The sequence below is a fragment of the Ranitomeya variabilis genome, chromosome 6, assembly GCF_051348905.1.
Source record: "Ranitomeya variabilis isolate aRanVar5 chromosome 6, aRanVar5.hap1, whole genome shotgun sequence".
Taxonomy (NCBI): domain Eukaryota; kingdom Metazoa; phylum Chordata; class Amphibia; order Anura; family Dendrobatidae; genus Ranitomeya; species Ranitomeya variabilis.
In genome coordinates, this window is record NC_135237.1 from 78,997,031 (window position 1) to 79,010,288 (window position 13,258).

Genomic DNA, 13,258 nt, shown 5'->3' on the forward strand with positions numbered 1-13,258 from the left:
CATGACGGCAAAAAAATGCAGCGTTTGCATGCGTTTTTGCATGCGTTTCCACTTTGTATGCACATGCGTTTGATATTTCCAGTAGGGAGTGTCTCAATGGGCATGTCTTAAAACAGTTCCTGGACATGCGCAGTTCGAAGTACGCAAGCGCATCAAACGCAAAGACATGCGTGCGCATGCATTCCTATAGACAGCAATGCGTTTTTTTACGCATGCATATTTGACAGATTTTTGACGCCTCCAAAAATACATCATGGTGCATTTTCCACTCCCAGCCGCACACTGTGAAAAAACGCATGTGTACGCAAAAGCATAAAAACGCATGTCCATGCGTACACCATGTTAAAGCTAGGCACGCATGCGGATCTATGCGGATCGTACGCTGCGTGCACAGACGCTAATTTGAAACCAGCCTTAGTAGTTCTGGCTGCTGCAGGCATCGGGAAGGGCTGATCGGCGGGAGTCCTGGGTGTCATACCCCGACCGATCAGATATTGATGACCTGTCCTAAGGATAGCCCATCAATGTTAAAGTCCCGGACTACCCTTTTCAAAATTCGAAATAATTTTTCTGTACAGCTCCTATAAAGGCCTATATGTTTACATGGTAACAGACAACTAAAAACCCTCTGTCATCTGAACTTGCAATTCGACTTGGTGTGAATCAATTCGCAGGACTCTGTCCATCGGCCATGTCAGTAACCTGTGGTCAGTTGATGGGAGTGACATCATCTGTGCTTCTCCTTTCAATTAGCCAACGTGGCATGCGCATTATGCCGCAACGATGACGTTGCGCCAGGCTGGCTAATCAAAAGAAGAGCCTTAGAGGCATCAATTCTACTGTCAATCATATTGCCATTCATTTGCCTATCTATTAAAGGAACAGCCTACATAGGTTTGTTAGCGGTCTATAATCTTGGAATCATATAAGGCTGATTCAGAGGAGAGGGACAAAACATTGTGTATTAGAATGATTGTTATTTCTGGTAGTTTTAGATCCAGTGGAACAAAAAAACATATTAGATGTAAAGACATATAATGTCTTTAAAAATGTCACATGTAAAAATGAGCACAGTGTGATATTGTGTGTCCCCTTATCCCATACATATTTATCTCTTATAGTATGTAATATCCAATAATAAGTAGAGATGAGAAAATTTATTTGAGAGGAATCAGAATTTTACAAAAATCTGCAGATTTTTTGTATTCCGCTTTTAGCAATTTCAGCAAAATGGCGGCCAGCTGAGGCTGCCATCTTGCTGAACATTAGAGGACTGGCAAAAAGGTTAAAAGGTTAAAAAGAAAACAAAAACATGCTCACCTCATCGCTCACCTTTCTGCCCCCACCCCCCCGCACCCTGCACACTGTCTGGTCCTCTATTCCTCTGTTGCACTGCATTTCCCACTCGGGGTTCACAGTAGGCCAGATTAGGCTCTGAAGTCCACTGTACATGCTTCGAGGCCTACTCGAGGCCAGATGTCTCAGCCTATAGGGAACATCAGACTACTACTTTCGGGCACAGACCCTGGAGGGTGGCTGCACATACATAGTTAATAGTGATGAGCGAGTATACTCGTTGTTCGGGTGACCTCCGAGTATTTGTTATTGCTCAGAGATATAGTTTTCATCGCCTTAGTTGCATGATTTACGGCTTCCAGATAGGCTGAATACATCTGGGAATTCCCTAACAAACAGGCATTCCTCACATGTATTCAGCGTATCTGGAAGCCGTAAATCATGCAACTGAGGCAATGAAAACTATATCTCCGAGCAATAACAAATACTCGGAAGTCACCCGAGTGTACTCGGGAAAACCCGAGCAACGAGTATACTCGCTCATCACTAATAGTTAACTCTGGGACCTGCTCATGGTCGGAAGTCCCGCCTAGTGTTAACACTGGGCTGTAGATACGATACAACGACAGAGACACAGAGGACCGGACAGCGGACATGGAGCAGCTGGAGAGGTGAGTATAAGTATTTTCTTAATGTTTACATCTTTCGTTTCTTATGTTGTGGCGTCTTTCCAAGGAACATTTACGGTAATTACCAGAAAATGCACAGGGGAATTCAAAGCAAATTTTGTCAGATCCACTCATCTCTATTAATAAGTGCTGTATAGTTGGAAGTGAATATCATCATAGTATTGTGTTCGGCTAAAAAGTTGGACACCACGCAAAAGAGGTCAACAATGTAGTCCAACGTTTTATACTTAGCCTGTATTAGGCTCATAAAAATCAATAGATATATCAGGGAAATGTCTGAAAGCATTTTTTGGCTATACAGAGGCTGTCAGAGAGAAGAACAACCTAAGGCTTCTTTGATGCCTGTGTATTCTGTGGAAAACATTATCTACTCACCTCCACGTTCCCTGAAGCATCATCCACCATCCGCTGTTCTGCTGCTAAGTCAGGTCTGGCATACAGCTCATTAATGTCAAATTTCACTTGATCCACCTTAGCTAAACAGAGCAGAGATATTTTTATTAAAGCGCAGTCACAATCTATTATAGAGGAGTCCAAATTATTTTGCATATGATTCCTCTTATCTTTATCAGAAATAGCCAGATATTTCACTGGCCCTGGTAAAATCCAGCATTTCTATTGTAATTTTTGGTCTGATAACTAGAGTTTGTTTTCCCTCTTACACGATTCGATTCTCTCACCAAGTATCTAATCTGAAAGCATTTAACAGATCCTATGGTGGGTGTAATTAAATGGCTGAGCTTAGACCAATCATTGCTGTTAACCATCTCTTTTATTATATTCTTCAATACCAGATAAATGTGAAGGCTTCTTACCAATCTTGCCCACATTGTGGGCTTTTCCAAGTCCTTGCGTCTCTCCAAAATCTTTCCAATTTTGGAAAAGCTGTTTAAACATGGTTGACTCAGCTCCGTCATTGACCACCTCCACATTAGTTGTAGCCGGATATCCTTTGCCCTGTATGAAACCCTACAAACAAGGCATATTAAAAAAAAAAATATTAAGATTACTTAGAAAACGGCAATCAGAAGCTCTAAGTCTTACCAGGGAAATAAATGGAAGACTCTCAATAGATGGAAACACATTGAGAAAGAACTGTTAAACCCAGATGAAATTGACGTCTGGCTTAAAATAGGGCAAAAAAAAAGGATTTATTCAAAACAATTAAAATAGTCAGCAGCTAAGTGTTAGGAACCATACATACTACCATATAGTACCAAATATGCGAAGTATCCAACTAATCCACTTAAAATCCTTACAAATGTGAGTCCTTATGGGGAGAGTGAGTTTCACAATGCACATAAAGTACTGTGAAATATGTTGGCACATAGAAGCAAGCCTAATCAATAAATACAAATAATACTTCCATATACTTTCCACATAATACTGCAATTCAGTTCTTAAATAAATGTTCCATACACTGCTAAGTACTGCGTGATTTGATTTTACCCAAGGAGGCTTTTAGTAAATAAGGACTTAAGACAAATGTCCAGCTTACAGCCCACCCTATAAGTATCTGTAAAGTCGACGGTCACACCACTCTAAAAGTCTGGCCATATCTTCAGAGGATTCAATCCACACTGTAAGGCTGAACAATTCCAAGGGCCACAGTAAGATGTAAATAGTTATTAAGATCCGAGACATTTATGGCATAGTGAAAGTATATACCATAAATGTGTGATGTCATTAATGAGTGGTGATGGCTCCACTTCCAGGAGTCTGACACCTAATCGCGGTATGGACAACACTTTCTTCAGCTCACACCCTAGAAGGACACCATGCATGGGGCTCTCTTTATCTTAGTTTCTGCTGAAATTACCATGTTTCTCTACTACTACAAGTACTCCAGTTGATAGCCGCATACATGGATGCCAACTTTCCATTTCATCTACTCATCACTGAGAACCACAAGGGTCACATAACCCCATCCTACAGATAAGTAAGAAAACCAAGGATGGCCAGACAAAGCACCATTACTCAGGCCGGCTTCCACAAAGCACCATTACTCAGGCCGGCTTCCACAAAGCACCATTACTCAGGCCGGCTTCCACAATGCTCACCACTCTTCTTCGCTTTAACATGGAACATACATGTGAGCAGTCACAAACAGCAAGTGGCCCCCAAACCACAGGTTTACAAATTTACACAGTTAGGTTTGCAAATAACTACTGTGAGAAACAAAAAAAGAATGAGAGTTTGCATGAGATCTCTACCATCGAGAGGCCACCACTGCATCAGCCCACCAACCATTAGGCTATATTCACATGCAGCATTTTTGCAGTTTTTTATGCAGCCAAAATGTGCTCTCTTGTTAGTAAAAATGCTGCATTCAAAGCACCGTTTTTATGCTGCTTACATGTTTTGTCCACAGTATACGTTTAATAAAGTTTGATTTATACACAAATGTAGCAAAAAAAACGCTGCAAAACCAGTTTGCTACATTTTTTGCAGCATTTTAAAACTTTCTCATTTCTTTTTATGGATGCAAAAATGCTGAAAAAATTGACGTGCAGCAGATTTAAGAAATGCTGCTGGTCTCAAATTCAATCAGGAAAAAATAAACAGGCATGTTCATGAGATTTCTGTAATCTCATAGTCTTTGCTGGTACTGTAAAATGAAGCTTTTTCTTAGTTTAAAAAGACGCTGCTAAAATGCTGCGTGTGAACATACACTTACTGTACTTTACTATTAAATTATTTATTAAAAAACTTTTCTGGCTTAAGGCAAGAAGATTTCTCTATTTATACCGTGTTACTACTGTGTAATGTGATTATTGCACTTACCACTGCTCGGCTGAAAGCTGCTTTCTTCTCTTCTGGACTGGAATCTTTCCCCCTCCAGACAAAAATCTTTACTCCTCCCTGATCTAGGATGTGACAGTCCTGCAGTAGGAAGGACACAAGTCAAAACCTCTTGTGAGTATAATCTGTATGCTGGAGAATGCACACATTTGGTTGTGTGTCTAACTTTCTATTAATTTAGAAAGTCAGTGTCAGCTACAGTAAACATTAACTTCAGGGGATTCTTAAATGTTAGGTCAACCTTTGTACAGGATTATACATTTATGTTTGTTTTCAAAATGCAAATTTAAGAAACTTCCTAAATAGTCTCCATTAAACATTTTCTATCATTTTGATGCAGCAGAATGCCTGTTTAGTCTTTTATGTAGCTGAATGCTCCACAAAACAGATACAAATCTATCAGAGCTTCTTCTCCTGCTCCTGACAGCTCTTGCTCCTCAAATCTCCCTTCTCTCAGTTTTAACAATAGCAGGAGGGAGGAGATTGTAAATACTGTAGAACTGCAATGGGGAGAATATGGGTCTCCCACGGACTTCAAACAATCATGGATCGGCAACATGAAAGCTGATCTGTGAATAATTAATGGTCTGTTTAGACCAGCCGCCTACACTTCTATTTGTATATAGAACGTTATGTTATTCGCAGCCCATCTCCCATTTACACTAGGCCTTGTGCTGCCGAGGACGATGATTTTTAAGCTTGTTCAAAAATTATCACACCCAATAAACGAATGTTTTGCTTGTTCTTCAGGTGATTGCTGGTCTGTTTAGACTGGATGATAATTGGGTACAAGCGTTCCAAAGAATACTTGTTCCCTGATTATTGGATGCTAAATAAGCCTTATCTTGGAGGGCAGGGAAAATAGGCTATAGACAAGGAGGATAGTGTAAAGTATACTAAAGCAAGTGAAGACAGCAGTACCCTGGATACACACAGCCCTTACACTCAGCATGTATTACAGGGAGAGACAGTCCCACAAGAGAAAAATCTAAAACTTGGATCAAGCTGCAAACTGTATGTATGAGTTATGCACCTACAGTGGGGAAAGTAAGTATTTGATACGCTGACGATTTTGCAAGTTTTCCCACCTACAAAAAATGGAGAGGTCTATAATTTTTATCATAGGTACACTTCAACTGTGAGAGACAGAATCTAAAAATAAAAACCCGAAAATCACATTGTATGAGTTTTACAAAATTAAATTGCATTTTATAGCATGAAATAAGTATCTCATCACCTACCAACCAGCTAGAATTCTGGCTCTCACAGACCTGTCAGTTTTTCTTTAAGGGTATGTTCCCACGTTCAGTAATCGGCAGAGCTTTGGACGCAGCACATGTCCGCTCTGTCCAAAGCGCTGCCGGCTATTGTACATGTGGTGATTCCGCATGTGTTCATTAAACCGTGCGGTATCACCGCGTCCCAATACATTGTATGGGTGATATTTATCTTGCAGAGACTCACATCTGCGCAAGATAAATAGACATGCTGCAGTCTAGAAAGACGAGCCGCATATCCATCTCCGCAGGGAAGTCGTAGGCATCCGAGCATTCATAGTGGAGATGGGTTTTCATTAAATCCCATCCACTATGCTGTAACAAATATTAAGTTCTGTTTTTCTACAGTATTAAATACTTATTTCATGCCATAAAATGCAAATTAATTGTGTAAAAATCATACAATGTGATTTTCTGGTTTTTATTTTTAGATTTTGTCTCTCACAGGTGAAGTGTACCTACGTTAAAAATTACGGACCTCTCCATTCTTTGTAGGTGGGAAAACTTGCAAAATCGGCAGTGTATCCAATACTTATTTTCCCCACTGCATTTAGTGATACAGAAATTAAAGGGTGAACTCATGAAAGTAATCATTTTTCAATCCAAACTTAAGCAGAAAAATGTGCAACTTTTCTGATATACCAACATTATCCTGTAGATTTTCTATAATATGGGAGGTGTTTGTGGAGAGGGGCATGAACAATCGTTGCTTAACATATTCACTCTATTTGACATCAGAAATTGATAGAAATTAAAGCCAAAACCTACTCAACCTCAGAGCCGGCATAGACTTTGGTTTATGGTGCATCAAACAGCTCAAAGATGTGCCAACTTTAATAAAGGGAGGGTGTCATCATAAAATGACCTTTTTATTACAGTCAAGTTTTTATGTTGAATGCAATTTTTTTCCTTTTTCTTCTTAATTTCCATGTCACTATCTATATCAAAACAATTCTGATATCTTGTAATTCTCACACTGGCCACTAGGCCTAATATTAACTTATTTCCTGTTCTTTTCTGCAGCCACTGTGACATAGGCAGCAGTCGTCGGGCTCTGACACATTGACTTGAGTGTTACAAGTATTTTGGGGGCATGTGCTGATGAAACTTTGGGTCATTGTGAAGGGGTACAATCATTTCCTATTGTGGTTAGTGGACCCTGTATTATCTGCTCTGTATATAAGTGGTACCTATCATTGCTCTTCTAGATGTAATGATAATGAGTCTACTGAAAATATAAAATTGAGTATGAGCCTAATATTAGGCTTAGCGGCCAGTGTGTAAATTTCAAAATCTCTGGGGGGGGGGGGGGGGAAGGGGAGGGTTAATAGGAGATTGAAAAAAAAGCCCAAAAGCTAAAATATAACATTAGAAGAACCGGATTAATAATAATTTTTCTGAGGACACATAGGATGCCAATCTTGGTGAATTTCCCCCCAAATGTTTTTGGTGTACAACGAAATCCATAATGAAATACTAACAATAATGAAACATGAAAGGAGCTGTGGCCTGTGGAATATATGTATATTTTTTTCATTGCTTTGCTTTTATGTACCCCACCAACCTGGTGCTGAAGGAGATCCTGAGTTAGAGGCTTTGTTGCAATTTCTTCGACAACCAAGTCTCCATCTTTTTCAAACACACTGCAAAAAACATATTAAAAAAGCAAAGAAATTATGTCAGGTCTGCAACACCGTAACAGAGCTTAGAGAAGAAAAAACATTGATATGGGACTGTAAACCTAAAATCTTCCGTTCCTATATTTTCTGTGATGTTCAATGCAATATATTGTTTTCTATAACCAGACATTCCAAGATGGAAAGATGCGGACTGTAGTTTTTCTTTTGCATGTTACCCATGGGTGCCACCGAGGTAGTACACACGTTACCGCTGCCAAAACCAGGAGTGGAACAATCAGTGGAAAAGTATAATAGAAACATGTCACCACTTCTGTATTTATCACCCACTCCTGGTTTTGCTTTACAGATACTCATGCAAAATACTGAATAAATACTGAATATGTGAACGTGGCCATAAAATGAGGATATATCCCAAGTTAGTAGATACGGAGAGCCAGGAGCATATTTTTATATGGATCATAGATATTTCTGAGGTCACCACTGCAATCTGTATGTGTCTTGTGGTGTTGAGTCTGCCCTGTTGATGTATTTGTGCTGTAAAAATGGAAAAATGACACATTTGGTTGATATGATCAACTTAAAAGTTATCAACCTCTAATTTCAGCACTGTTTTACTACATTGTGAATTTCCTTAAATTGCAAATCTTTATTATATCATAGTAGTTAAGAACTATTTACACAGTGCAGATTAAATATTGTATATATAATACATGCCCCATGATATAGAGCAGGGGGAGCTGGGTAGATTGATATATAGTTTAGTATATACACGTTAACCAACACTTATTTAATAGCATGTCCTACTGCAGTGTGGGTGCAGGTGTATAGTTCAGGCTCAGGAACTGAGCCTGATACAAAGATGATCGATACCAGCTGAGCTATGCCATCTTCGTGACTGGCATTCACCTAACTTACTGTGTCTTCACTTCTGTGCCTAGGAAACAAAGAGAGCACAGTAGAGAAGATGTAGCGAGCCAGGAGGATGTCAATCACACCCAGTGGGGCGGGATTACTGCTTGCAATGCCGGGCTGTTCCCAAAATGAAACTCCCCCAGTCTTGTCAGCGACATTTGCATATGCCGAGGATGGCATAATGACCTTGATTGATGAAGATCAGTGCTTTTCTTGCTGGTCTTGATGACAGGGAGTGCTGGAGTCAGACGCTCCTAATTCACGCATCTTAAAGAATCAGGAACGTCTGACAAGTGGAATGCGCCTCCATGCACCACGCTGGAAATCTTACTCCAGTCCCTCATCAATTAGATGAGCTATGGCAAAGCTGGAAGAAACTGGCATAAAAGTCGCACTATTTTTGCACAACCACAGATTGCACAAATTTTTTTTGCATTTTCAAAGCAATTTGCACCATAATTCTGGTACAATTTCTTGGATGAATGTGGGCCAATGTCTCAGGCTTTTGAGCTCCAGTTCAGACTGTAGGTTCTGACTTACTGGTAAAGCCTGACATTTGCTTTTTGCAGTTCATCTGCCTTCTCATCGGGAACAGCATCCTTCAGTTCACCAGTTCTGGTCCCAAGCACGGCTGTCATTATCTGCATCAAGTCCGGGGAATCTTGTTCATTGTCTATGACGCCAATCTGGGCTCTTCCTCCTCGCTCATCATCTCTTATGCTCTTAGCCAAAGAACAAGCCTGGGAAGGGATGGTATTATCAGCTTTCACTTAAAGATAGAAACTTGATAAGCAGATGTGCGTAGGACACAACTGATTAGAGAACACATGAACATGAACATGAAAGTCAATATTATGTGAATAAAATTCATCCATACAAAATTTGGCACAATTTTTTTTTTAAGAAGTTCCAATGTTGCTGGGAAAGTTTAGCGATCTGGGACACAAAGTGGGTGTGACACAGAAATCCCATACCCAAAAGTTGCCATTTTGTGGACATTTCATAGTATTTGGACAAACAAGCATACTATTTATATGTGTCTATTCCTGTCTGCAGTTCTAAAAACCTTCAATCTTTTGGGAAATGCTTCCACTTCATTGGTGAATTCATTAGCATGTGTCAATCTACAAGCATTAAAGTGAACCTGTCACCATGAAATCACAGCCCAATCTGCGGGCACCATGTTTTATTCAGTTAATCCTCTGCTCTTTCTGCGATTATCAGTCCAGTGGGCGGTCCTATCAGTGACTGACAGCTTCCTTTATATGAGTCCATGCAGAGACAGCTGTCAGTCACTAATTGGCCCGCCCACTTGACTGAAAATCTCAGGAAGAGCAGAGGATTAAGTGATTAAGGTCAGAGTCACATTAGCATATCACATTAGTGACAGGTTCCCTTTAAAAGCAGAAACAGAAAAAAAATCAATTTTTATTTAAAAATGTATAAAAATATAACTACTGTTGGTGCTGACCGCTCTTCATCATTATAAGATATTATATAAATCTAAAATGATAATTGACGATTACAATATATCATGTCAGCGCATTACTACAGGTAATTTCATTCATTTTCAAACTAACCAAAACACTTTGGGAGAGAGATCTGTCTATATCGCCATCTATTAATTTATTACACTCACTTATAAAGTGCCATTCATGCCACAGAACTTTACACACATCATCATCTCTGTCCCCTTTGAGTCTCACAATCTAAATTCCTTCTCAGTATGTCTTTGGAGTGAGAGATGAAGCCAGTTATTGTCCTTGGTGGGATTTGTACCCGGACCCCAGTCCCCCAGTGTTAACCACTGAGCCACCATGCTTTTCTCTCTAAATATATATAGGTATATAATTGACATAGAAAGTAAGAATCAATTCACAACTTTGGGAGATTTTTTTTACTATCTCTTTGTATTTGGTAATCGTTAAGTCAATATAAAAAAAATTGTGTTGTGATCGGGTAATAATGAGGTCATGTCTTCTTACCCAAATCAAAAACTTTCCACAATTTCGGGTTATAAACCCACGTTTGGGAAATGAAAAGAATGGAAAAGTCCTGCGGTAATCATGGATTGTTTGCTTCATTGAATATAACGCTCTGTCCTCCCTATTTCCTTACCCTTATCCTCTCAGTTTTGTTGCTTTCTGGCCCGTTCCACTGGATGATCACTTTGCCAAGGTCAAGAAGGAAAACATCTCCTTTGTTAAAGCTGCTCCAGGACAGATCCACCTATGAAAGTCAGAAGTAATATTTTACACTGCAGCAAAACAGCAATGTCATAGCTAAAGAAGATGCAAACTCTCAGAACAATCTGCTAAATATAAGGCTATGTTCACACGCTGCGGTTTTTGCTGCGGATCCGCAGACGTTTTCCATGCAGGGTACAGTACAATGTTACCCTATGGAAAACCAAATCCGCTGTGCCCACTTTCCTTTTTTCCGCCTGAAAATCCGCGCTGATTTACTGCGGAAAAAAAGAAGTAGCATGTCACTTCTTTCTGCGGATTCCGCAACTGTTTTCCACCTGCACCAATAAGAAAGTGCAGTTGGAAACCCGCAGTGGAATCCGCAGGAGAAACCGCACAGAAAACCGCAGGGAAATCCACCGCGGTTTTGCACTGCGGGTTTTCTCAAATCAGGACCTGAAAAATCCGCAGAAAAAAAAGGATGGTGTGAACAAGGCCTAAGAAGGCAAACTATCTCACTCCTGACGTTCTTAGATCTTAGGCCGGGGTCACACTTACGTGTGTAATGCGAGAAACTCGCACGAGTCTTTCACATCAATAGCCGGCACTGCCACCAGCCCCCGGGACCGGAGCACGCGGTTGCATAGAAATACATGCAGCCGCACACTCCCGGATTAGCAACTTTCTGCGTACATTGTATATTGACAGTAAGATGCCAATCAGCGATGGGGCGGAGTTGGACCAGGATGCACGTGAGCTGTGGTCTTGCAGTGTTTATCTCCTGCTGATAAAACACTCCTTGTATTGAAAAAACAGCACACAGCCTAATAAGTCACACATCACTGAAATCTATGTCACAGCCCCTACCTCATGCTGTCCTCAGATTAAAGGGACTCTGTCACCTGAATTTGGAGGGAACAATTTTCAGCCATAGAGGCGGGGTTTTCGGGTGTTTGATTCACCCTTTCCTTACCCGCTGGCTGCATGCTGGCTGCAATATTAAATTGAAGTTCATTCTCTGTCCTCCGTAGTACATGCCTGCACAAGGCAATCTTGCCTTACGCAGGCCTGTACTATGGAGGACAGAATGAACTTCAATCCAATATTGCAGCCAGCATGCAGCCAGCGGGTAAGGAAAGGGTGAATCAAACACCCGAAAACCCCGCCTCTATGGCTGAAAATTGTTCCCTCCAAATTCAGGTGACAGAGTCCCTTTAAACAAAAAAAAAACCTGCTGACAAATTCCCTTTAAGAAGTATCTATACTCTGAACAGCAGCTCCACACAAAGCCGGGGTACATACTGTATTACTGTAATAACCTGTGTTTAGAGTAGCAAAGGATTCCTTTTTATTAGAAATCCTTGGACATTTCTGTAATTATAGCCAGACATACACATTAATGCCGATTCAGAATTGTGCCCTTAGTGAAACAAACAACATACTGTAGTCTCCCACCGAGTAGAAAAATAAATGCAAAAGGTTATCAGTACAGAAGCCTTCAGCTCAGTATTTGGAGAATAGAACAATGCTTGAAATGACGCCAATGTGTGCGGAGGATCCACCAACAATGGGAATGCTCTGCTATGTTTCTTCACTTTCACATTCGGGTACTATTGGTTGGTGCAGTTGTGCTCGGACTATTTTCACCCATGGTGTCACCTCCATATCATAGCACACTGCACTTGTGACATCGTCATTTAGTGACTGATTAAGACTGCAAATAAGACTTGCCTCACTTAAAGGGATATCCCACTATCAAACATTTGTCCCAAACTCATCTAACATTAAAAAACTTCCATGAGATGTGTCCATGGTTTGCACAACTTTCCTTTTACTTTTCTGATTCTGCAATTCTTGTATCTGTTTTCTTTCCAGATACTAAAATGAGCAGTCAAGCAGAACTAGTCACATCGCTCCCACAGTACTGTGAGAATCTGCAATACCCATGACGGATCTGCCCCGCTCTGCGCATGCTTGTAACAGTGACGCTAAGAGTCCATTCAGATGTCACTGATTATTCCCGTATGCACACAAAATGGAACGATTGGTATCGGTGTATTGGATCAGATTGTCATCAGTGGCCGATGTGTTAGTTTTTACCATCAGAGTTTCCTCAGTCTTTTTTTGCTCACGTGGATGGCACGTGGATGGCACATGAATGGCACATGCATGGCATATGGATGGCACGTGGGTGGCATATGAATGGCACGTGGATGGTACATGGATGGCACATGGATGGCATATGGATGGCACGTGGATGGCATGTGGATGGCACGTGGATGGCAAGTGGATGGCACGTGAATGGCACATGGATGGCACATGAATGGCACGTGGATGGCACATGGATGGTAGCCGAGTGTTGTCTAATTTTTTCACAAAGCCATAGGCTTACATTGGTGAGTTTGATCCAAGACTGGTCAAAATAGGACACGTCTCTGTGTTTTGGTATGAATTAG

General features: G+C 40.7%; 1 protein-coding gene across 2 annotated transcripts in view; it reads right to left on the reverse strand.

The window, feature by feature from the left end:
* The window catches only part of VILL (villin like), a 93,768-nt gene that overhangs the window by 15,851 nt on the left and 64,659 nt on the right, over positions 1 to 13,258 (reverse strand). For both annotated transcript variants that reach the window (XM_077268708.1, XM_077268707.1), the window contains exons 6-11: positions 10,735 to 10,845; positions 9,157 to 9,356; positions 7,629 to 7,707; positions 4,770 to 4,868; positions 2,801 to 2,954; positions 2,361 to 2,461 (exon numbers count right to left, since the gene is read on the reverse strand). In XM_077268708.1, the coding sequence (XP_077124823.1) occupies positions 2,361 to 2,461; positions 2,801 to 2,954; positions 4,770 to 4,868; positions 7,629 to 7,707; positions 9,157 to 9,356; positions 10,735 to 10,845 (744 nt within the window). The remainder of the gene's footprint in view (positions 1 to 2,360; positions 2,462 to 2,800; positions 2,955 to 4,769; positions 4,869 to 7,628; positions 7,708 to 9,156; positions 9,357 to 10,734; positions 10,846 to 13,258) is intronic.